At 50.5% G+C, this 25219-nt stretch overlaps 3 protein-coding genes across 8 annotated transcripts in view; all 3 read right to left on the reverse strand.

Moving 5' to 3' along the window:
• UBE2F (ubiquitin conjugating enzyme E2 F (putative)) overlaps positions 1-4845 on the reverse strand; it is a 58096-nt gene extending 53251 nt beyond the window's left edge. For both annotated transcript variants that reach the window (XM_059868368.1, XM_059868367.1), the window contains exons 1-2: positions 4724-4845; positions 1813-1946 (exon numbers count right to left, since the gene is read on the reverse strand). In XM_059868368.1, the coding sequence (XP_059724351.1) occupies positions 1813-1930 (118 nt within the window). In that variant the 5' untranslated portion in view covers positions 1931-1946; positions 4724-4845. The remainder of the gene's footprint in view (positions 1-1812; positions 1947-4723) is intronic.
• Positions 4846-8811: 3966 nt separating this feature from the next.
• On the reverse strand, positions 8812-9924 carry LOC132338516 (interferon lambda-3-like). The gene is made up of 5 exons (XM_059868165.1): positions 9763-9924; positions 9433-9495; positions 9139-9288; positions 8991-9062; positions 8812-8904 (listed from the first exon to the last, which is right to left on the reverse strand). Exons 1-5 carry the CDS (start codon positions 9922-9924, stop codon positions 8812-8814), a joined length of 540 nt encoding a protein of 179 aa, XP_059724148.1.
• Positions 9925-14809: 4885 nt separating this feature from the next.
• LOC132338553 (putative methyltransferase DDB_G0268948) lies at positions 14810-22647 on the reverse strand. 5 transcript variants are annotated; one of them, XM_059868260.1, is made up of 7 exons: positions 22561-22647; positions 21035-21162; positions 20503-20663; positions 18638-18884; positions 16987-17087; positions 16724-16861; positions 14810-15235 (listed from the first exon to the last, which is right to left on the reverse strand). In XM_059868260.1, exons 2-7 carry the CDS (start codon positions 21143-21145, stop codon positions 15145-15147), a joined length of 849 nt encoding a protein of 282 aa, XP_059724243.1. In that variant the 5' UTR covers positions 21146-21162; positions 22561-22647; the 3' UTR covers positions 14810-15144. The 5 variants fall into 5 exon arrangements, with proteins under 5 accessions (XP_059724243.1, XP_059724244.1, XP_059724245.1 ...); XM_059868261.1 differs by lacking the exon at positions 22561-22647 and adding an exon at positions 21656-21789; XM_059868262.1 differs by lacking the exon at positions 22561-22647 and adding an exon at positions 21349-21629.
• Positions 22648-25219: the final 2572 nt, after the last annotated feature.

Raw genomic sequence — 25219 nt, forward strand, 5'->3', positions numbered from 1 at the left:
ATTTGCTATCACAGCCACAGCAACTACGATTAAAATGTCCAATATGAATTTTCTACAGATTACATTCTCCTCCTCCCCTGCACACTTGGGTATGGTTTTGAAAAACATGATTGCCCTAAGGATAGAGTAAAATCTAAAATCTCTTTGCCCCCTCACATGAAGGGTATTTATTTCACACTGCTATCTCCCCCTCAAGTCCATAACTGTAGGTTAGGGAAAATCTCAGATTATATATATTTAGTAATTTGGCTTTGTGCTTAGCCTGGTTAAAGAGCTTATTTCTCCTGCCTGAATCATTCCCCCTCAGAACTGCAGTTATATGAGGATTTCCAAATTGGAAGTGTAAGAGTGATCACAATCATGACTTAAAGCTTGTAAAACTTCCCTGTCCTTAAAACAATTCAGGGAGAAAATTGTGGATACAACATTCCCACAATCCAGCTGAGACACTCCCCAGTGCACTGAGGCAGCAGTTTTATTTAAATAAAACTCAGTTTGCAGTGACACCTTGCTCCAGATATCTGACAGAGTTTACCCTAATTTAGGAAAAAACCACACGCAGTGCTAGTTAGGTAATATCAGCCAGGCAATTACAGCCATGTCAGCCTCAAATCATTCTGAAACAAGAACAGGAAACATGGATTTCCTCTGACTGGCATGAATCCCAACAGTGGAAGCTTAAACATCAACAACAGAGTATTTGCTACTGGTCATTTTCAGCATAAACTTCAACCTAAAGAACACCTGACTTTAAATCCATAGTAACTGTAAGCTGTCAGCATCTATGGATTTTTAAATATATTATCTATGCTACAGAAATAAATTGAAATGAAGGAAAGAGCTGTCCCTGATTTAACAATAAAATAGTTTAATTATGGTCTCATTAAATATGCCATTTACCCACAACTGCCAAGCAGTAGGTTTGGGGCTTCTATTCCACCAGCTGGTAAAAACCTACAGCAGCCTTCCTAAAACACACCACACTGCAATCCAATCACTGGTTTATTATTCACAACTTCACCCTCAACTTATAGTGACTCCAGGCCTAGTAAAGTCTCTCTCTGCACTGCTTTTTAAAATCTTTTTAAAGTACGCTGCCTCTGACCATTAAAACCTCTGTTGTGACTTTCAGGATGTTTTTCCCTGTGACAGGCAGTTATGGTTTTGCTCAAAAACCACCTTCCTACCAAGGCAGATACACTTCTGTTGACATTCTCTTCCTCTACATTCAGTGCCACTTATGTGACAATTTTTTATCATGTTTTAATTGACGGTGGATTAATTTTCAACAGAGTAAGGAGGACACTTATTTTTACTGAATGATGAAAATCAAAACAAGCATCCTATTGTCATCACAGCAAGTCCCTGGCCAGGTAATAATTGCCATAGACTCCATGTGTTTCAGAAGGCTAATAATCATTTTCTTTATTAGGAAACCCACTGCTTTTTCATACCCTAGTTTGCTACAGGTGGACCTAACTGGTCCTTCAATTACACCACCATCACCACTGGCCAATTAAGAAAGCCCCTTTGGAAACCAAATCTCCATAACACATTGCACATGCTCACAAACACCAGGAGCAGCAACTTAAGATTAGAAATGTTTATAATACTTTTCTTTGAGCTTTTCACAGCCTTTCCCAGAATGATGCCACGGAAAGCAGTCTGCTTCTCATTATGACCGGAGAGCTGCTGCCACATCCTACAGGACATTTCAAAAACACCAGTGGGAACTTAGAGGCAATTTAGTGCTGTTTATGGCAACACAGCCAAAAGCAGCAAAGCCCAGCCCATCCCAATGTATTCTCCCACCTTTAACCAGTAACTTGTCCCGGACAGACACCCTGCGAGTGGAGTCCGACGCTGCGCTGGGCGCACGGGGGCCTCTGACGCCGTCATCCCGCTTCAGCTTGCTTGCCAGAGTTAGCATCACTGCTGCTTCCCACCTGCAACACAGCACAGGGCAGGGACAGTCACCTGGGGCAGGGGGAAAACAGCTCAGGGGTGCTGGGATGCCTTGAGTTTTGGCTTTTGTACTTTCCAGATTCTGTGCTGCTTTAATATGCAGCTCAGAGCTACACACGAAGTGTTAGCAAGCTTTCTTCACAGGGTAGGCAGACAGAATAATCCTGATCCAGCTGGTCCAAGTGATAGCAAAAGATTTTAAAATCACAACATTCAGGGAGCTAGAATGAAAGTTAGGCTTACTAGGCCCTGGGAAATGTTAGGCCTTGTGTTTGCTGCAGATCATGTGAAACTGCCCCTGTGTAATCAGTATATGATAAATGATGTGATTGTTAGATGTGATGATTAATTAGTAATTAGATGCAATTATTGTTTAGTCATAAGAAGAATCATGAGAAACTATGTTAGGAGTTTGAGGGGGATCACAAGAAATCCCTGCTTGGATGAAATCAATGTATACAATAGAACAATGTAAGTTTGATAGTTAATATGGAAGTTATATAACAATAGAATATAAAACATGATGGGAGTTCATCCCAAACCCACGGCGGAGTCAGATTTGGGTCTGTCTACCCCTGACACCCAGAGCTCTCCCATAAAAGCACCTGCATAAAATCACTCTGTGGTTATGTGTTCCTGAATGCTAACACGAGGACACCTGTTACAAGCTCCAGGCCCAGAAGTATAAACAATGGTGAACTGAGGAGAGAAAAACAAGGAGGATGGGACTTCATAAGCTAAAGCTGTAACTGGACAATTAACTCCAATATGCTAAAGAACCAGAGCTTATAAATTAAACTACAGACTTGTAATCTTAGTGTTATTAATTAATTTTGGAAACTTTTTCTACGGTCTCAGGTCAAATATAGTATTTTTGGGTCTGTGCCCTTCAGCACAGACAGGTTAAAATTCTCAGTATCTCGGATTCCAACAGGAGACCCCGTGACTGGGTGTCCATTTTGTGACCATTTTGGGTCCATCCTGGGCACAGCCTGGTGCTGCCCAAGGTGGATCCATGGAGGAAATCCTTTTAATAAATCCCTACTTTAACTCTGTCTAGCCTCTGTTCCAGGTCAGAGCTGAACAATGATTGAAGGACCATCACAAGGCAGAGGTGCTGCACACAGGTAACAGGTGAATAAAGGTGAGGATGCCCTCAGCACCTGAGGAATGAGCTTGTTTGGGCTGGGAGCACAGAGGGAGGTGCAGTGCATCAGGACAAGAGGAAATTCAGTTTTCTGGAGAGAGGTCAGGCTTACATCAGTGTTTACAACCCCACCTCACTGCCTGATACTGCTCCTGCAAAAAAACAGCTGTGAAAATACTCCCCACTCTCCTGCACACCTCACAGGACAACGCTCACAGCTGCCTTCTGGCTGGCCAAAAGGGAAAAAAAACAAAAAGGAGAAAGGGGAGGGATTCCTGGAACAACTCTCTAACTAGGAAGTGAGCTTTGAGACAGCTCCCAGGGCACAGGAAAGGGATTGAGGCTGCAAACTGCAATCATCTGTGCAGCTGCACTCCTCACAGGGCAAAAAACTGACACACAGAGACCAAATAACTGAAATGAAGAGATGCTTCTGCTGTGCCAGCCATCCACTCTAGAAAATAACCACACTGAAGAATTAATTACAGTGAAAGGTGGTCAGAATGCCAAAGTCATGAAGCCAAAACATCCAATCTGTCACGGCTTCAAATGTTTTGATGCTACTCCCAGTTGAAGGCAACTCCTCCTTCTTACTATTTTGGCTAAAATCAACACAAGGCTGACAAAATCCAAACCCTTCAGGACCCCCAACAGCTAAAATGGTAGAACTGCTTATCCTTTAAATCATATTATTTAATTCAACCAAAGAAAGGGGGGAAAAATACAAAAAGCCAGGGTATAATCTTTACATGGAGGTTGATAAGGGCTTAACAAAAAAATTGAGCAACAAAGCTTAAAAAAAAAAAAGGAAATAATATATTTCACAGCAGTCCTTAACAGGAGGAAACTCTGGTGAGATCTACAGAAAGGTCAAGCTCCCTGACGCTGACAAGTGATGTGTGTGTCAGCTCCAAGATGTTCAAAAACAAAAGTACAGTGCAGGGTAAATGTGAAATCCAGCTGGCTCAACCGAAACAAACTGCAGGTTTTACCCCGGAGGAAGAAAGAATAAGCAGAACAAAACAGTCCATTTTTCCCTGGAGAAGGAAGAAACAACAGCTGCTTAAAAAAAAAAAAACTTAAGAAAAAAAAAAAGATGGGAGTAGGGGTCTGAAAAGTAATGAACGCGGCCATAAATTAAAAGAGAGAAAAAAAAAAACCTGTGAGCTGCAGACCAGCTGTCCCCTCAAAAATACCCCATCTTTTAGGCTGTGACTTCAAATTAATTCAACTTCGATGGGCATTAAATGCCCAAATACCTTTACAACTTGTCCTGAACAACCCGGAAACCCAAGAGGAGCATGACCAGTCTGGAAAAGAAATTATTCCTTCGGCTGCATCCCAAATTCTAATGAAACCCAGCACGAAAGCACTCTCAAATCGCAGGTAAAGCTTTGCAGAGGAGGAAGGGAGAGGAGCTGTGTGTATTTCTAAGGAAGGCAGCGAGAGTCCGGGGAATTCTGCAGCTCCCCGGAGCCAGGGCAAGGCACGGGGCTGTGGGGCCGGGGGACCCCGCCGGGAGCGAGGCCTGGCGGGCCGGCAGATGTGGGGACAGCGGGAGCGGCCAGGCCCGAGCCGGGGGCTGAGCGAAAGGGGATAGCCCGTACGTACCTGAGCGCGGCGTCAGGGCCCGGCAGCCGCGGCCAACACCATCCCCGGCGCCGGCCCGGGGGAGCGGCGGCAGCGGCGGCGGCTCCTCCTTCCTCCTCTTCCTCCTCCTCCCTCAGCCGAGATCTCGCGAGAGCCCAGGCGGGGCTGGGCAGTGCCCCCGCCGAGATCTCGCGAGAGTTTGGCGGGGCGGCCGTTAGCCGCCGGGAGGGCGGCGCCATGTTGGGGCTGCCGCTGAGGGGCCCCTCAGGCAGCGCCGCCATATTGGGGCGCTACCTCAAGGGTGCCGCAGTGCCTGAGGGGAGCTGATGTTGTTGGAATTATCTGTCCTCAGGCGGAATTTTATCACCTTTTGTAAAAGGAATCACAGAATCCTTAAAGTTAGGAACGAGCTCTGAGATCGCACCTTTGACGGATCTTCTCCGTGTCAATGAGTGCCCCGTCCTTGGACACCTCGTTCCTCGCTGAAGGAACAAGTCATTCTTTAAACACCCCCAGGGATGGTGATCCCACCGCTTTCCTGGCGAGCCGTTTCCAATAAGTTCCATTCTTTTCCTGTCCCCTCACACTGCTGTGGAAAGGGGGGCGATTCAGCCGCGATATAAATTAATGCTGAGTCTACGGCGAGTAGGAAGACGCCAAGAAGGAGAAAAAGCAACGATTGTCAGGGTGATTTCAGGAGCAGAGTTTAGCCAGGCTGCAGCGTCTGCCTAGGTTAAGGCAAATCTACTATTAACTAATTAAATGAATCTCCTAATCTACCCAAATTAATCTACTATTTGTTCATTCCAACAGCAGATGAGTGGAAGCCTAGTGAATCAGATGGAATAGTCAATCAATATGTCATTAATATCAATATGCAACAGTCAATTGTGAGAAACACGCCTCACTATTTTAAAATTTTACAAAAGTTTATTAAGGGATAAAATCCAGTGCTGGGGTGGTTGGCAATTTGCCAAAATAAAAAAAATAATAAAAAATAAATAAAAAGTTCAACCACGTTCTCTATAAACTGTTACATTACAGTGGGCACATGCATATTCATAGGCATTTATACATATTCAAACATTCCTTTGAGTTTAGATGTTCTTTTGCTTGCTTTTAACCTTTGACTTGTCTTCATGCTATCTTGTAGATTAAACTAATATATTTTATTTCTTCTTGTGGTTCCATCCTGTTGTATTTTCACTCCCTGATAATGAGGGCTAATAAATTCTTTTACTTGGTGCTCCGGTTTCTATTTCTGTTATCTTGTCTTTCAGATAAGATAGTCCCTAATGTGGGAAATCACTTAATTATTTTACACCGTTTTCTGAGTCAGTTACATGTAAAAGCATTTTAACATTTCACAGTCTATTATACTACTGTCTAAGATAGTATATATTACACTACTATTTATAAAAGCTATACATAAATGACAGATTATACTACACCAAAAGCAGTAATTACAAATTGTACTATATCAGGATTTTTGTGATCAATAATAACTTGCAAAAGCTAATACATAAATGCAAAAGCCAATAACTATATTTGTTATTTATAACATCAGTGAAATGAAATCTCAATCATTTAGAAGCTCAAGTCCACCTGTTGGAATCTGTGTAAAAAATGATCACAAGAGTGCATTTAGTAATGAGAGGGAATACTTGGGTATTGTAATTAGACTGCCCAAAAACTTCAGAAATTTTCATAGTTCTGTTAAAGCTGTAAAATAGGCACATAAACTTAAGTTTTTCCAGTAAATAAGGGAACCAAAACTTAGCCATGAGAGCAGCACCCAGCTCAGAAGGCAGAGCTGGAAACATGGGAATTTTGGCAGACAGCTACTGCAATAAATACTCACTGCATCCTAAACATTCACAGCAGTGACACCACTGCCCCTTCCCCAAACCAAACTGCAACTGAGCTTACTGAAACCCGGTTAAACCAGCACAGAACTGCTGCTCAGAGCCCTTTCTTCCCTCCTTGGGCTTTTCCCTCCAGATCCGTGTATCGTTTGGATAACACAGCACAGCAGCTTTGGACAGAAACACCCTGGAAACATCCTCCTCCCACCGATGCTGGCTGCAGGTAAGGAATCCCAGAGAGGGATTTCTCGCAAGCCTTCAAAAACCAGGGCTGAAATCGGGAGCAGGGCCAGGAGGTTGTGGCCGCATTTCTCTTCGCAGAGAAAAAAAGCAAGGCACAACTTCCCAAGGATATTTTCTGGGAATCGAAGCGAGAAAAATCAGAGAAAGAAAAAACAATTTGTATCCCATTTGCTGCGCCTCTTGTTGTAGCAAAGTGGAATGCATGGTGGAAGATTGTTTACCTGAAGGCAATTGGAAATTGGATTCTGGTGTGAGCGTTTTGATTCATTGGCCAATTGAATCCACACGTGTGTGTGTGTGTGTGTCGGGACTGTCGGCTGACAGCCAAGAGATTCTGGGCAGCGGAGTTGATTGCTTGACAGATTCAGTTTAGATGTAATGTAATAGAGAATAATATAGTATAATAAAATAATTAATTACCCATCTGATATCAATGGAGTCCTCCTCGTCATTTCTCCCCTCATCGGGGGTTCCCTGCTTTCCGATAGGAGGTGGGGTCCCAAAGGAGCTATTGGTGGCATCTGCTTCCTGGGAGCAGAGCGCTCCTGCAGCCCGGCTTTTGGGGGAAATGGCATCTGCGTGCTAAGAGCCCGAGCTCAGAGAGCTGAGCCCTCCTGCAGCCCGGCTTTTGGGGGAAATGGCATCTGCGTGCTGGGAGCCCGAGCTCAGAGAGCAGAGCGCTCCTGCAGCCCGGCTTTTGGGGGAAATGGCATCTGCGTGCTGGGAGCCCGAGCTCAGAGAGCAGAGCGCTCCTGCAGCCCGGCTTTTGGGGGAAATGGCATCTGCCTGCTGGGAGCCCGAGCTCAGAGAGCAGAGCGCTCCTGCAGCCCGGCTTTTGGGGGAAATGGCATCTGCGTGCTGGGAGCCCGAGCTCAGAGAGCTGAGCCCTCCTGCAGCCCGGCTTTTGGGGGAAATGGCATCTGCGTGCTGGGAGCCCGAGCTCAGAGAGCTGAGCGCTCCTGCAGCCCGGCTTTTGGGGGAAATGGCATCTGCGTGCTGGGAGCCCGAGCTCAGAGAGCAGAGCGCTCCTGCAGCCCGGCTTTTGGGGGAAATGGCATCTGCGTGCTGGGAGCCCGAGCTCAGAGAGCAGAGCGCTCCTGCAGCCCGGCTTTTGGGGGAAATGGCATCTGCGTGCTGGGAGCCCGAGCTCAGAGAGCAGAGCGCTCCTGCAGCCCGGCTTTTGGGGGAAATGGCATCTGCGTGCTGGGAGCCCGAGCTCAGAGAGCAGAGCGCTCCTGCAGCCCGGCTTCGGGAGAATGAGCTGTGCCGCGCCGCAGCCGAACCCCGCATTCCATGGGGAGTTCCAGCCGCGCCTCCGGGGCTCTCCCCGCCCTTGGAGGTGTTGGCCCAAGGGCGTTTCCCTCTGGATGGGTTTTCATTGCCCCGGGCGCTGCTCCTGGCATGAGGTGGCAGCACACGGGCAGCGCCTGAGGCGCGGCCGAGTGACAGAATCTGTGAAAGCTCTCCAGAACACCCAACATCCCGGCTTCTTTCCTCTCCCCGCCCCCAGATTAAACGCACCGAGGTTCCTTTTGGGCAACGTCCTTGCCTGGATGTGCGGGCGATACCTGTGCTATGGTAATGCAGAAAAGCATATACGTGGTCGCAGCTAATCTTCTTAAGGTAGTTAACTAATTTAATTTTCATAATAAATAGCTCATAAGAAAACAACTTATACAGGTAAGTATGCAGAATATACTCTTTAATAAATAGCAGGTAAAAAAATAGATCTCCTTAAAAACATTTTAAGAACCAGAAAAAGGTACCTTATAAATACGTATATTCACGTTCTTTCGGGAAGGGCATTACTTCGCCTTATCCCGAGCCAATAATTTAAAAGACCGTAAAAAAAGAAAAAAAAAAGTTTCCTCAGCTCGCGTAAGTGAGAAGGGTTAAATAGGTTAAATAGGTTAAATAGGAAGAGGCAGCGCAGCGCAGTCGTTTTTTCCCGGTTCTCGGGGTGTCCCTGAGGGGCGGTGCCGCGGGCTGCGGTCCGAGGCTTCAGCACTTGTTCTGGAGGGCAGCGCAGCGCAGGTCGTCCAGCACCTGCAGGACGTGCAGGATGGTGGTGGCCCTGAGGCACGCCGTGCTCTCCTGCGGGGCGAGACGGGCTGGGTCAGCTCTGCAGAGGCGGCTTTTGACGCCCCAAAAGCCTGCAGAACCCCGGCAGCCTGACTTACAGTTCCCATAGCCTTCTGCAGCTTGTCCAGCCAGTGCCTCAGCCTGCCCGAGGGCTGGTGCGAAGGATCCACCTGCAAGGAGAGCGGCCGGGTCAGCGGCGGCCCCGCAGCGCGGCGCGGAGCCGGCCCGGCAGGGCTCGGGGGACGCACTCACACAGCCCCGCACGGCCTCCCGGGCGGTCGTGAAGAAGTCCAGGGGCACCCGGCACAGCTCGGCAAAGCCGGGGGCAGCGGGCAGCCCCAGCATGGCAGTGGTGAGGTTCAGCTCGGCCGCCACCAGCAGCACTCGGTCGGGCATCTGTGGGGGAGAGTGTCTTGGTTAGGGACCCGGAGCAGCAGGGCTGGAGGGTGGGGGTCTCGCAGAGCTGCCCGGGGGTGCGGGTGGAGGTGGAAGCGGCGGACAGGAGAGCTGTGCCCCCTTACAGCATCACCTCGCTCTTACCGGCAGGTTTGCTGCGTTCCATTTCCGCTGGAAGATCTTGGTGTTGCATTTGTGGGTGGTCACCTGCAGGCATAAACCAAGAGAGGGACTGAAAAACTCTCATCGTGACTTCTGGCTATGTTGGACAACCCCGGCCAGCCTTGAGGGCTCTGAAACCAGGACGAAATTTGGCCGAGCATCCTTCATGTCCCCAAACACCCTTGGAAAACATCTTGCTCATCCCCACACTGCTGCAGAAAACCTGCACTTTGTCACTCAGGTCTTGAATTCAGCATTCCCTCTGCCTTGCCCCCTGCCAGCCCACAGCCCCCTGTTGCCAGCAGTACTCACAAACTCTTGTCTCATCCTGTCCACAGCCTGCCGCTGCTCACGTTCAATGTGCTGGTACTGGGACAGCCTGCAGCCCTTCCCCAGGCTGTCATGGGGAAAGGCAGTCCCCAGGCTGACCCCCAGCACCAGCACCAGCAGTGGGGAGACGCCAAGATGCAACATTTTGGCAAGGAAAGCTTGACAGTCGGCGATGGAGTACGGATGGAGTACGATGGTGTGAGGAGGCTGCGGTGCAGGATGCCAGAGAGGATGAACAGGAGGACTCCGGGCAGGATCCACTAAATTTCAGATGCAGAGGTGCCTGACAGGTGCTACAGGTGGCTTGTTCAGATGTGGAGCTACTCAGCTGCTGGCTGTCCCAGGGAGGTGCTTTGCCTTGCTCGCTGTGGCTGCCTTGCTGCTCCATCTCCAGCTTTTTATTCTGCCTGGTGCTTTCATCTTTGCAGGAAAACCCAGGGCTGGTGCAGCTGGAAAAAAGAAAATGAAAGTGGTGGAGGGAATCTCCCTCCTCTCTGTTACCTGCCCTGCTGCCTCCAGCCCTGCTGCCTGCTCCAATTCAGCCTGGGATGCTGGGGGACGCTGGGGCTGGGGCTGGCAAGTGGGGGGACACCAGCATGACCCAGCCCCTCCTCGAGCTGAAAGCTGCAGGAGACACCTGGGGACATCAGGTTCACGGGGACAGGAGGGTTTTGGTGCCTCCTGAGTGGCAGCAGGAGTTCAGGCCTCAGTTTCTCTGTGGGAAAGGCCGTGGTGGGTTGGGGCCATAAGCAGCAGCCAGGGGTGGGCACTGCACTGTCCAGGCTGCAGGTGTGAGGTTTTATGGTTGTGTTATCCTGAGGGATCAGGCTCGCCACCAAAGCAAGGGAAAAGGTGAAAGCAGAAGCACTTCCACCTGAAGTTTTCTAGGTGGGACACAGAGTTGTGGAGGGAGATGAAGATGAGCAGGGCTGCCACTGGAGCTGGCTGGGGTGTCCTCCCTGTTCAGCCTGGAGACACAAATAGGGTGTATTGACATCCCTCTGCTGACAGCTGGAATCTACCTCTCAGCAAACTGCTCCTCCATCAAGGGAACCTCCTGTCATCACGGCTGAGCTTTTAGTCTCATGCATTCATCAAGCATTAAACATAAAAAATGAGGGCAATGCCTGGATCTAAGAAGCAGGGACAGTAAGAAAGTAAAAGGCATAAATGCACTTGGCAGGGCCTTGCATGATGACCACAGAACACTCCAGGAGGACCCAATTTTTAATGTTCATATTTGGAACCAAAGTGCTGATTTCAAAGAATCCAAGAAAAGGAGAAAAGTTCTTGTGGAAGCATGTGGAAAGGTACAGCTGTGGGTGAGCAGAGTGGCATGGATGTGCTCATGGAGGTGGGCTGGGACTTCTCAACATCATCCAGCCCAACCCTTGCTGTGGCAGGATCAGCTGGCACAGGCTGCCCAGGACAGTGGCCAAGGATGGAGCAGACACTTCACAGTCTCTGTTTTTGTTGTGTTCAGCTGGACTTTCCCTGGTTCAGCTTGTGCTGTGCTCTCACACCACCATGAGCCCCTGAGCCTCTTCTCTTAGCCTTTCCTCACAGCAGAAATGTTCCTGTCCATCACCTTCATTATCTTGCCTGGACTCCTCCAGTCCCTGCCATGTCTCTCTCCCACTGAGGAGCCCAAAACTGGACCCAGCACTTCAGGAGTGGCCTCACCAGTGCTGAGGAGAGGGGAGGAATCACCTCCCAGTGCAGCCCTGGACACCATTCACCTTCTTTCCCGACCTCTTCACTAATTGAACATGAGCCAGGACACTTTCCTGGCTCATGTTCAGTTAGTGAAGAGGTCGAGCAGGACCAGCTGTTGACTGACAGCAGCCCTTCTTGAGCCCTTCCCCTGCTCCAGCAGCATCCCAGAACACTCAGATCTTTCCTGGAGAACCATGATGGAAGAATGGGAAGGGGCAGCATGGATTGGACAGTGGCTCATTCCACTTTGTCCAAACTGGATGCACACACAGCTTGGAGAAGAGCCAGGACAGCAAAACGTGGTGCTAAAGCCCCAGAGCATGGTGGGCACAGGTTTTCCAGTCATGGATGTGGCCACTGGACCAGGCTCCCACGCCAGCCTCCCTCACAGCAGCAGGTTAGGGGAGGTCAGTAGTTAAAGCCTGAGCCCTGGGGTGGGCTGGGATCCCTTGTCTGCCCTTCTGGTGAACAGGACAATGGCTCTGTCTTTCCTTTCTCTGCCATTAAAGAAACCCACAGGAGATTAATTTTTATTTGACACAACAACGTTCATGGTCAGTATAGCAGTGAAATACAACTTCAAACCAGCATAAATAAGACCACCTCTGTCATCCAAACAGGCACAGCTCAGCTGGAATAGAGGGCACTTTGGCAGAAAATCCCAACAGATGAAAAATAAATGTGAGAGAGGGGTGACCCACCAGCAGCCACGGTCCCACACCACAGATCTCTGCCGAGACACTTTCGGGTCACCCGTCGGGTCACAGAGCAGCATCACATCCTCGTGGGACAGCTTTGGCTCCTGTTTCCCATGGCTGTGGCTTCTTCTCTCCCAGGTGTCATTTCTGTTTGGAGAAGTAAAGTGAAACCTCATCTCTTCACACATGCAAAAGGAAATTCAGAGGCACCAAAGAGAAGCTAAAGCTGCGGGACAAAGCTGGGCCATGAGCGCAGCCCCCGGCCCCCATGGTGGTGGGATGGAGGGATCTCTCCTGGGCACCTGCTCAGATATTTGTGCCACCCCAGGCACAGCTGAGCCCCCAGGGGCCTGGCTGAGCAGCACTGAGGGCTTTTTCTTCATGGGATGAAGCCCATCCTGGGCTTTGGTGCGTGTCTTGCCCAGCAATGTCACGCTCCACCGTAGCCCAGCCAAGCATGGCTGCATTCACCACAGCTCCTCCAAACTGTGCCAGGGCCAGCTCCTGCCCTGGAGTGGAGAGTTCCCCAAAGCCAGCACAGGCTGGGGACATCACACGGTGCCCAACAGAGTCTGCAGGGCACTGGGGACCGACCACAATCATTGTTCCAGTCCCAGTGATGCCCTGTGAAGGCTGACCTGGAACAGAGGCCAGACAGAGTTAAAGAATAAAGCAGGGATTTATTAGGAGGCCTCAATGGATCCACCTTGGGCAGCACAAGAGCCCAGCCAGGGCTGCACCCAAGATGAACCAAAATGGTCACAAAATGGACAACTGGTCATGGGGTCTCACACTTTTATAAGTTCTGCTCCATTTACATATTGGAGTTTAATTGTCCAATTCCAGCTTTAGCCCATGCAGTCCCATCCTTCTTGTCTTTCTCTCTTCAGTCCATGTTGTTTATGCTCTTGGGCCTGAGATTTGGATCATTTGTCCTTGGTCCCCAGCTAGAGAAGGAATTGTTTTGTCTCCCTGCTCTGTGCAGAGAGCTCACCATCCCCTCATATGAAGCTCAGAATTACACACTGGAGCAGCACAGAATCTGAAAAATAGAAAACCTAAAACCTGAGGCATCACCAGCTACTAATGGTACTGTTCCAGGGGAGCAGCAGATGGTGATGATGGAGCCCCTTCCTTGAGAGGCTGGAGCCACTCAAGCTTGCTTGGAGCGAGAAATCCCAGGTGTGGGATTTCCAGGTAGGAGAACAAAAGTGAAACCTGACTGGGCTGGCGTCAGCAGCGGGTGAGGCAATCGCTCCGTGGTGACTCACAGGCTCCTGCATGGCACCAGCCTGGGAAAGGTGCTCACCACAGGCCATGGCCCTGGCGTGGGTAAGGATGAGCCCAGATGGCTCCTGACCCCAGTGGGCCAGTCTGGGGGGAAGTGACTCCTGCTAAACTGAGTAGTCTGGGTAGAGAAGACAGAAAGAACAGAAAGCGTGCCCAAAACAAGCCAGGTTTAAAAATAAACCCCCCAAACACTTGTTCCCCAGAGCCTTCTTGCCAGCACTGTAGGGACACGGGATGTCACCTCCTGCAGGACCCCCCCTGCCCTGGAATGTCTGCAGGGATGCAGCTCACAGGGACAAGCCCTGCCAGCAGAGCAGGCCCTGGGCATGGCAGCAGTGGTGCCAGCCAGTGCCAGCCCGGGCAGGAGAGACCCCTGGTGCTCACCCAGCAAGGGAGGCCTGAGAGCTGCTGCTGCCCCCAAGCCCAGCTGCACCTGGAGCAGCCCCTCAGGCAGTGACATCAGGGCCTGATCCAGTATTGACTGCGGACACAGAGAGCAGCCTCCCACCCATGATGGGCTTCCCACACCATAGTGTCCTCCTGAGACCCCATCACCCTCCTGGGGGACCAAGTGGGGGCAAAACCTTTGCCCCCCACCCTGGGCAAGCTGAGAGCAGGACCCTGGGAGTCCAGGACCTCAGCAGAAGCACCTCCAGCCCCTCTCAGCCCCCTCTGGGCTGGGAGCAGAGGTGGCACTTCACCTTTTTTAATAATGCAGTGATGTAGAAGAGTGAGGGCACAGCCCTTCCCATGGTGTCAGGGAAGCTTTCTTGCCAAGGACAGGAATTACAGGAAAAGGAAAGATCCCTGCAGAGGGTGGGTCTGGACTTGAAATATCCAGAAGGCAAACAGGAGGAGACCTGTGCCAGGATATGCCCAGCTTTGAGCCCTCATGTCTCTCCTTGCCCCTCCCAAAAAATGCAGCCTCTAATCTTCCCTTGGCAGTGTGGGTGGGTGATAGGGCACAAACCTCAGCAGGGGCACTGCTCTCCTTCAGCAGTGATCCCCTAAAGGCTCCTGAGCTGCTCTGAGGGGCCTCACTAGGGCCAAGGCACTGCTGGGGCAGGTAAGGTGCTGATACCTGCACCAGGGATGGGGGCACACTGTGGGGGACAGCAGCTCCTTTCCAGGGCAGCCCCCAAAGAGAGTGCACAGCTCCTTGCTTAGCCAGGGCAGGGAATGGCCCTTCCTTCCCAAAACCCACCCTCCCCACAGAGCAGAGGGGAACTGAGAGCATCAGGACACTCAGTGTCCACATAGCAGAGTTATTCCCACACCAGTGAGTGCTCCACAGGCTCTTTGTAAAACAGGAACCACAGGCAACATTTTCTCAGCTGGCTTTTTAATTATTATCAATTGTGTAAAAAATGCAGTGAGTTTCTCAGCTGTTCCTGTGATTCTCTTCCCCACATATGAAACCAGCAATCCACAATGGGACACTTCTTGAGCTGAGGGAGCAGCACTGGGCAGACAGCAGGACCAAGGTGGACAGGAATCTGAGGGGTACAAAACCCCACCTGCTTTCCACAGGAGACCAACATTTCAATCAGCAAAATCAGCAGTAATCCTCCCAAGGAGTAAGGGCAGTTACAAGCAGGGTTTTAGGAGACAATCCACCTTCCCCTTCCACTGTAGCAGCAGATCAGACAGGTTTGCTCTCTCAGCACTCCTTGCACCCCAGCACACAGACGTGCCTCACCAAGAACTCCAGCGGGGTCTCACGGGAGGAAACTCCCATTGTCTCCAGCATCCTGAAAGGACAAGCAGAGGAAGGGTCTCACCTGCCCAGACAGCTCCCACCTGATGAGGGGCAGCACCCAGAGACAGACCCCTTCCACCCACAGCACACAGGGGGGATGGCAAATGCTTCCAGCTGCTGCACAGGGGTTGTTCTGGTCAGGGAATAAATAAGCAGCACCCCTTCCCCCTGTGGGGCTGAAACAGATGGGTGAGTGCTGAGTGCAAGCCTGAGCTCCTCAGAGAGGGAGATGAATGCAGGGGTTGCATTAAAGCCTTTGGAGAAATTAAGATATATTAAACCACACAGATATGAAGAAGAAGTGTAGGTTTAAGTTTTAAGTAAATAGAAGTAGGAGTTATAATTTTAAGTAAGTTTAAGCTTTAGGTTTTAAGTAAGCAGAAATACATTTAAAATGCCTTAAGAAACTGTATTAGCTAGCAAAAGCCCTAAGGCCTAGTTTAAAGCTCAGCAACTTAGCCCTAGATATAACAAAAACATAGCAGAACCTTGCCACTATTCATTATATTTATTCATATAAAACATTATATCAAACATTCATTATATTATATTTATTAATATAAAACAGATAAAACTACATATGTAAATAGAACTATTCACATAGATGAACTTTTAAGTAGGAAAACAGATAAGACATTTGCATAAATAAATAATATTATATAGGCAGTTTTTTAAGAACTGACACTACTTTTGTGCTACTCCTGCACATTCGAATCAAGCTTAGATTGGTTTAGAAGAATGTTTTAGAATCGTGTTTTCAGTTGATTGGATGTTTTGTGAATAAAAAGCCCCTGTAAGGGGGTGCAAAAGACAACATCAAAAACCACCACAACCACGACTATCAACAACCACAACAGAAGAAGAAGAAGACGAAGAAAACAGAAGAAAAGAAGGAGAAAGAAGAAAGAAGGCTGTGGTCCCTGCTGCTGCTCAGGACCTTGGATTCTGTGCCAGGGAACAGCTGTTGCTGCTGCAGTTCCTGCACAGAACCTGGGGCTACTCCAGAGAGCAGCCTGGCAGGGGCTGCTCTTGCTTGGGACTCTGAGCCAGAAAGCTTTTAGCACTGACTTTAACAGCTGGACCTCTCTGCCTTCAAGACTGATGTATCCATGCAATGAAGAACCTTGGAGCACCCCACAACTGCTCGTGTCTCTTTGAAGACCCTAGACCCACTAAAGCTCAATGGGTGAAGATGCAACCACCAATATTTTTCAAGCCCTTTGCCAATTAAAAGCCAGGTAAAGAAACCCAGCATAGTCTCGTGTCAGAGGTTTCATGGCACATCCTACTGCTACACAGGCTTAAAATCTAAGGATCTGCTGCTGAACTCCTCACAAGTATCCATCCCTGGGGGAACAGAGGGAGCATATCCCTGCACACTCCCCTGCAGCTTTGGAGGGGTCTGCACTACCTCCCTCTGCATGCACTGGACAGGACAGGTCCTCCACACCCTGCTGGTTTTCCCAAGTGGTTTTCTCACCTCTTTTCAGTCTCTTGGAGGAGGGATGTTGCAGCTGTAGGGTCTTTCTTCTTAAAGGTTTGATATGAAGAGGTGGACTCCATGTAACCAACCACACCCTCAACAGTCATGGGAATTGAGTCATAGATATCAGTGATTCTGCAGGAGACATGGGCAAGAAAGGAGCACTGGCAAGTTAAATCTCAAAGGCAGGGGAGCACAGACCACAGGTTCACATGGTGGTGGATAAAATACCTGACAGCATCAAAGGTGGTTCTGCTCACCTCTTCTTGTCTGGGAATGGCAAGGCCTCAAAGATCTCTTTGTAGTCACCCAAGACATATTTTACTTTATCATCTGAGTATTTTAAAATCTCGTCCCAGCACTGTAAAGACAGTTTATTAAAAACAAACACAAAATCACTTGAAGGTCTCAGTAACTCAGGTTTGGGCCTGCATGTGATACATTCATATATGTCCTTTTTTTAAAAAGACTTGTTGCATTAAAACACACCAAAATCTTGCTTAATGTCAAGAATTCAAGGGTACTATTCTAGAAATAAGGCTCCTGTCCTCCCTACACAGCTCTTACTCATAGTAGAAAGTCTCCTTTTATCCAATTGTTAAAACTCCCTTTGGCCAGAAAGATTCCTAAAAAAAGGCATTCTTCCCAGCACTTTCTGCTCCCCATTCTTTTCACTGTGATCAGGGCAACAGGAAGAGTCTCCTGGACAATACCAGCTCCCAGATCTGCCCTGGCACCCTTCTCACCCCACCAGAGTCTGCCCTGTCAGTCCTCATGTCCCTCTCCTCACAATCCAGCCAGCCCAGAGTGGAAGCTCTAAATCCCTGCCTTTACCCCATTCTGCATTAGGATTCCTCTCACCACATCCCCTCAATCCCACTCCTCCCTCTCTGCTGTGGGATTCACGTTCTCTGAACCTGAGAGAAGCAGTGAGAGAAGCAGAGAAAAGAATGATCAAAACAATTCTTATCTCATTTGCTGTGCCTGTGTTGTGCCAAAGTAGAATGCAATATGGAGACTTTACCCAGAGTGATGGTGTTTTGTTTCCTTGGCCTGTCAGGGCCAAAAAGGACTGGGGGACTGTCATAGACATTTTATGGAAAATCCTTTTGTTAGGATCTTTTCTCCTGAGAAGCTGACAGGCCTCAGAAATGAAATGTAAGCAATGGTTATCTGCTGCTGTGGAATGCCACAGGTGCATCTGTGATTGGTCTCCTGTGGTTGTTTTTAATTAATGGCCAATCACAGTCCAGCTGTCTCAGACTCTCTGAGAGTCACAAGCTTTTATCATTCCACTTCATTCCTTGCTAGACTACTGCTGAAATCCTTTCTTCTATTCTTTTAGTATGGTTTTAATATAATATAATATAATATAAATATAATATAATATAAATATAATATAATATAAATATAATATAAATATAATATAATATAATATAATATAAATATAATATAATATTAATATAATATAATATAATATAATATAATATAATATAATATAATATAATATAATATAATATAATATAATATAATATAATATAATATAATATAATATAATATAATATAATATAATATAATATAATATAATATAATATATATAATAAAATAATAAATCAGCCTTCTGAAACATGGAGTCAAGATTCTCGTCCTGGAACCCCTGGGAACACCAGCACAGGGGACCATGGGGACTGCTGGGTGACAGTCACGAGGTTCTGTGCAGTGGAGCTGAGTGCTCTGTGCAGATTCAGTTTAGATGTAGTGTAATATAACACAATGCAGTATAATGAAGTAATTAATCAGCCCTTTGATATCACTGGAGCCAGACACATCATTTCTCCCCACCACGGGGGCCACCCTGTGTTTCTGATCCTCTGCACCCACTTCCCCCGCCCTGAGGCGTTCCCAGCTGACCTCCCTGAAGACTCTGGTGAGCTGCTGGGAGCAGTCCCCGTGGCGCAGGCTCATGTCCGGGGTGTAGGTGCTGATGGCCACGCAGCCGCCGGGCCGCAGCACGCGCCGCGCCTCGCGCGCGAAGCGCCGCAGGTGGAACCAGTGCGCGGCCGTGAACGAGGTCAGCACGTCCACGGAGCCCCCCGGGAACGGCAGCTCCTCCGCCGGGCACACGCTGCGGGGACAGGGGAAAAGCCACCACACGCTGCTGGGAAGGGTGGAAGTCTGACAAGCAAGTCTCACAGGTATGTATGCCCAGCAGAAAGGTTTTTGGGTGTAGGGTCTGAAGGAATACGTGGTGGTGTTCGCAGGGGTCCCAGGAGGAGGGAAGAGACAGAATCTTGACTCCGTGTTTCAGAAGGCTGAGTTATTATTTTATGATATATATTACATTAAAACCATACTAAAAGAATAGAAGAAAGGATTTCAGCAGTAGTCTAGCAAGGAATGAAGTGGAATGATAAAAGCTTGTGACTCTCAGAGAGTCTGAGACAGCTGGACTGTGATTGGCTACTAATTAAAATCAACCACATGAGACCAAAGATGCACCTGTTGCATTCCACGGCAGCAGATAAGCATTGTTTACATTTTGTTCCTGAGGCCTCTCAGCTTCTCAGGAGAAAAATCCTAGCAAAAGGATTTTTCATAAAATATCATAGCTACAAGAACAGAGATGGAAGCAAGTTTTGATACAGAAGGAAAGAACTGCTGAGCCAGTCTTACTGGATAACCAAGGAGGCAAAGAGTATGTTAGTCACAAGGGGTTTTTATGACTTAGAGCAAAGGATCAACCCACTTTGAACAAGATGTTTTTACCAAGCAGAAGGATAGCACAGGCAAACAAGGCAGCAAATGAGGCAAGTAGAAAAAAGTCTCAGAACTTTCCACTGCAAGAAAACTGAAAAACAACTTCTAGCTTAAACTGTAATATAAACTGACTTTTAGTGATCAGAGAACAGTGACATGAATATGGTAATTATAGTAGTTATGATAGGCTATAGGTATAAGTTCAGGTATAGATTGGTTCTACTGTATGAAGATGCTCAGCAAAGAAAAGTAAATAATGCATTGTAACCTAAACTAAGGTCTGCAGGCCTGCCTGCAGCTGGAGCTGACAGCTGTGGGCACAGCTCTGTCACCCACAACCCTGGGCTGCTGTGACATCTTGGATGGAATAAACTGCATTTGGAAGAGCCACCTGGAGTCCCACATCCCTCATTTCAGCTCTTACAACGTGGGATGGGGGACTTACAGAGCAGGACATGGAGCCAGAGGGTGCTTTGGGATGTTTGGGATGCAAGCCCACAAAGTCTAGGATAATGCCTGTTCACACCAGGAATTCCATCAAATGGAATCTCTGGTGCCAACTGGCTCTTACAACAGTCATACTCATGTCACCATGATATTTTCTGAAAAATCCCTTGGCCAGGATTTCCTCTCCTGGGAAGCTGGGAAGCTTCAGGTTCTCCCTGTTTTGCTGCTTTGGAATGTGATTTGGAGATTGGTCATTGAATTAAAACAATTCACATGGTGGATAAACAATCATGGTCCAGCTGTGTCGAGGCTCTGAGGAGTCACAGGTTTTTCTTTCTCATTCTTGCTAAGCCTTCTGATGTATCCTTTCTCTTTCTTTAGTATGGTTTTAGTATAGCATTCTTTAATATAATATCATAAAATCATAAATCAGCCTTCTGAGAACTTGGAGTCAGATTCTCATCTCTCACCTCATTCTGGGGACCTCACAAACACCACATACTCCCAAACCACCACCTCCACGTGAGGACCTGAACTGTGCCTCTGGCTGAGCGTGCTGTCCTGACACTCACAGGTAGGAGATGTTGGGCATGCAGGGGGTGGCCTTGGCCTCCTCGATCTGTGCTTCACTGATGTCTGTGCCCACCACCTTCTTGAAGTGCTCCCCAAGGAAGCGGGTGCCTTGTCCAGAGCCACAGCCAACATCCACCGCCAGCTCCGCAGGGATGGCCTTCTGCAGGGAGGAGTGCACGTGTCTCAGTGGGCAGCCACCCAACTCCTGTGCTTTCACCCCATTCCTTCCCCCAGCACCCACTCAGGAACAGCCTTGGCGTGGCAGAACCTGTAGAAATCCTCTTCTGTTCCCCCATCTGGCCGTGAGCCCTGCTGCTTTATCCTTCCCTGAGGCACCAACCAAAGTGACACTCCCAGCAAGGTAAACACTGCCACCCCACAACTGAATACTCCTCGGATTTTTCCCCACCCACAATTAAATACTCCTCGGATTTTTCCCCACCCACAATTAAATACTCCTCGGATTTTTCCCCACCCACAATTAAATACTCCTCGGATTTTTTCCCTCCAGCCTGCCCGTACCCCGCTCACCTTTTCCCGCAGGTAGGAGAGGATGGTCTGCTGCAGCTCTTTGCCCGGTGCAAACCTGTATTTCTGGTAGACGGCTGCATGCCCTCTGCCCTCGAACATCTGGGTGGCCATGCTTGGTGACCTGGCACCTGGGAGGAGGCAGCAAGCCGGGGATGTCCCACGGGACCAAACTCCTGCTGCTCCCCCAGCCCAGGACCGCAGGCAGTGAAGCCTCCGGTTCCCGGCGGGGCCACGGGGAGGACTTTGCCCGGGAGGCTCCAGCAAGGCAGCGTGATCCCGCTCTCCAGGAATCCCTCCCACAGCCCAAAGCTCACCACAGGAGCAAACCAGCGGCCTCCGACAGGAGAAGCTTTCCACGTTTTACACACCCCACAAGGAGTGGGTAACTCCTTTGTTTTCCCCACCCACCTGGCTGTTTCCTCAAATAATTCACGGAGCAGTGAAGCAGGAAAACTACCAGTAAAACACGGGGACTTTTGCTGGCTGGATTTTTGTTAAAAGGAAATCCATTTTCTCCTATTAGCAACACAATCACAACTCCCACCTTACGCTTTCCCAACCACCTGCTGCTTTTTGGCCCTTTCCAAGTGAAGCAGCCACCTAAAGTCTCTTACTTAGGGCACTCAACCCATCACCGCGAGCGGGGCCCTTCGGCCTGGCCGCAGCTCAGCCGGGGGAGAGCCGGGGGAGAGCCGGGGGAGAGCCGGGGGAGCCCCGGTGCCCGCAGCCCCGGGGAGAGCCAGGGGAGCCGCTCCAGCCCCGTGCCCGCAGCCCCGGGGAGAGAGCCAGGGGAGCCGCTCCAGCCCCGGGGAGAGCCAGGGGAGCCGCTCCAGCCCCGTGCCCGCAGCCCCGGGGAGAGCCGGGGGAGCCGCTCCAGCCCCGGGGAGAGCCGGGGGAGCCGCTCCAGCCCCGGGGAGAGCCGGGGGAGCCGCTCCAGCCCCGGGGAGAGCCGGGGGAGCCGCTCCAGCCTCGGGGAGAGCCAGGGGAGCCGCTCCAGCCCCGTGCCCGCAGCCCCGGGGAGAGCCGGGGGAGCCGCTCCAGCCTCGGGGAGAGCCAGGGGAGCCGCTCCAGCCCCGTGCCCGCAGCCCCGGGGAGAGCCAGGGGAGCCGCTCCAGCCCCGGGGAGAGCCAGGGGAGCCGCTCCAGCCCCGTGCCCGCAGCCCCGGGCGCTGTCCCCGCGCAGCCCGGGCCCGCGGCGCCGCCCCGGAAGGCTCCAGCCCCATCCTGTTCGTGGCGGTGCCCGAGCAGGCGCTGTCCGAGCAGCGGCAGCTCCCCGGGCTCAGCACCGACCGCAGGCACTGCCAGGAGGACTCCGTGCCTCATTTCCCGGGGAAGGATGTGTCCGAGGCGGGTTTATGGAGCGATACGGAAATGCATCGGGAGATCGAGGGTTGTTCTGCCTCCATACAGGAGGAGATGCTCCAGCAGCTCAGGGCTGGAGCTCCCGGCTGGGAACAGCAGCGCTGCCAAAGCGCTCTCTGCAGGGATCCTCCCGAGCCTTCTCCCCGCACCATTCCCGCTCCTTACCGGGCAGCCCCCGCAGCAGCCGCTCCCGGCGCCTCCCAGTCCGGAGCCGCGGGGCCGGGACCGGGGAAGGCGGGGGAAGGCGAGGGATGGCCCCGGCACCGCCCCCGGTACCGCCCGCCCGGTGCTCCCCTGCCCAGGAGGCAGCTTCTAGAGGCTCGATCCCACCGAGATCCTGGAGCTGCAGACACAGCTCTGTGGTTGCTGATCTCGTAGTTATAGCTTTCAAAATGCCCACGGACCCCGGGAATGCTCAAGCAGCCTCCACATCTCGGGAAGCAGATGCAGAGCCCAGGAGATGCTGCAAGGCAGCAGAACAGGATTCAAATGCTGCAGGCAGCCCAAGCCATACCTACAGAGCTCTGGCTGCGCTGAAGTCCCCTCCTGGTGTCCCGCAGAAAGAGAAAATGCAGCAAGAGCCCCCAAGAGCAGCACTTGGAAAGCTTAGAATGTTGTGTTGGTATTTCAGACCTAGGCAGTTTGCCCTGATTCGGGGCAGGATTTTACCCCTTCAAAAGAGACCGGAGAGGGGAGGGAGAAGGGAATTCCCACAGCAGTGACTGTTTTAGGGAAGTGCATCCCAGCCCCTGCAATTCCCGGATCCTTGCAATGGCAGCAGCAGTGCCTGGCGATGTCCTGGTGATTGCTGTGCTCCAGCACACAAAGGGCTGGAGGGGAAATGAAGGCAGGCAGGGACAGGCTCAAGGGCAGAGGAGAGAGCCCTTGGTTTGCAATCCTGCCTCGCCCTCGGCTCATCCGGCCAGAAATCCTTCCTGTGGAATGACTGATGAGCAGCACTGGGGCTGAGAGCAAAGCCCAGCACTGGGGGCTTCCAGAAACAATAGCAGCAAGTCCTTCTCCCTCCACTTCACCTTTTAATTAAGGAAGCTGGGAAATCTGGTGGTGGGGCCAGTGTATTAAATGAAATTTAGAAGTCACCTGAGGATCTGTGGCCGAGCAACATGAGATCTCCCACTTCCCACACAGGGGCTGGATCCACTGCTGATGAATTAACAATTCTGGAATTAAAGGAGGGAGAGAAATGTGAGCTCAAAATGATCTTATTTCACCTTTCCTTGCATGCACTCTGTGGGCATGAGGATGTAGTGGCTGATATTATATCTGCTGGCACAAGCAAAAGTCCAGTGGCGTCAGGAAGCTGCTGTACTAAAATTAAATAACTCTTGGGGATGTGCATGGCCAAACCAGACTCAGAGCAATTGCTCTGGGTCTGGCTGATGCCTGATGGGCTGCTCTGAAATTGCAAACAAATTTGTGGCAATTAAACAAGATCCAGGACCATCTTAATTCAAAGTTTAAGCTTTTCCTTCTTGGGGTCCCAGCCAGGCATGTGACAGAATGTGAAAGGAATGAGAAGGAGGTGTCTTTACAAACTGTGGGTCTGATGGTAGGTAAGGCCAGATAGGGATGGGTGAAAGAAGCAATGGGGGAAAATATATAAATAAAATCTATAGGAATTCCACTAATTGACCCAGACTGTTACTCACTCAAGACTGTGCTAAATGTCTGGATTTAGAGAAAAAGAACAGAGACACAAAGAAAAGTGAAGTATACATTAGAAGGGGCCTTAGGTATCAGGCATTTCAGGAAGTCTGTGCCTCTCAAGTACCTCAGCCAATGGGCAAAGAGAGAGGGAAGTGTGGCTGGGAAATCAGGATAAATAGGAGGCTGCATACTCTAAAAATTTGAGAGACCCCAGGGGAATGCCCCATGGCCTCTCCTCTTATTTTAATAAAGTTACAGGATTCCTCTGTCTCCTTTTTGACATAAACTTCTGGTGTTTGGATTAATTTTCCTGACAATAGGGAGAAAAAAAGGAGAAGGCAACAATATTTTAGGCTCTTCTTCCTCAAAAGCTCCTGTACCAGGAGACAGCTGAGTCTGTCCATCCCTCCCTGCCCAATTTCCTGCAATTTCCCATTGCAGCTCCCAGGATCAGAAAAAGTCCCAAAAGCCAGGTGGGAACAGGCCTGGAAGTGTAGTGGTGCAGAGGGTTGGAAAAGGGGAATTTTGGGGGTTTGGCTGTGCTGTGATGGCCAGTGATAATCTGTCCCAGTGGGGGCACGAGGGCTGGAGGCTGCAGATGCACCATGGCATTGAGGAGGGTGCAGGAGGGTGTGAGACAGTGCAGCAGGGTGTGGAAGGGTGTGTGAAGATGCAGGAGCATGCAGGATGTGCGGGAGCATGCAGTAGGATGGAGGAGGGCACGTGAGGATGCAAAAGGGTAAGGAAAGATGCTGCAAAGGACAGGAGGGTTTGGAAGGGTGCAGAAGGGAGCTTCAGGATCCAGGAGAGTGCAGGGGGTTGCAGAGGAGTGCAGGAGGATGATGAGGGAGGGCGGTTCAAGGAGGATGCAGAAGGACGCAGCAGCTCCGTCCCTGATCTGCCGCAGCGGCCGCTGCTCCGGCGGGGCTGGACCGTGCCGTGCCGTGCCGTGCCGTGCCGTGCCGGGCCGGGCCGGGCCGGGCCGTGCCGGGCCGGGCCGGGCAGGGCAGGGCAGGGCAGGGCCAGGCAGGGCCAGGCAGGGCAGGGGCAGGCAGGGCAGGCAGCGGGGGCGGTGCGGAGCCCGGCCCGGCCCCGGCGGGGCGGGGGCAGGGGACGGTCGTGGGGCCGGCCCGCGCTGCCGTGCCCTGCCCGGCTC

This window comes from Haemorhous mexicanus, chromosome 26 (assembly GCF_027477595.1).
Source record: "Haemorhous mexicanus isolate bHaeMex1 chromosome 26, bHaeMex1.pri, whole genome shotgun sequence".
NCBI lineage: Eukaryota > Metazoa > Chordata > Aves > Passeriformes > Fringillidae > Haemorhous > Haemorhous mexicanus.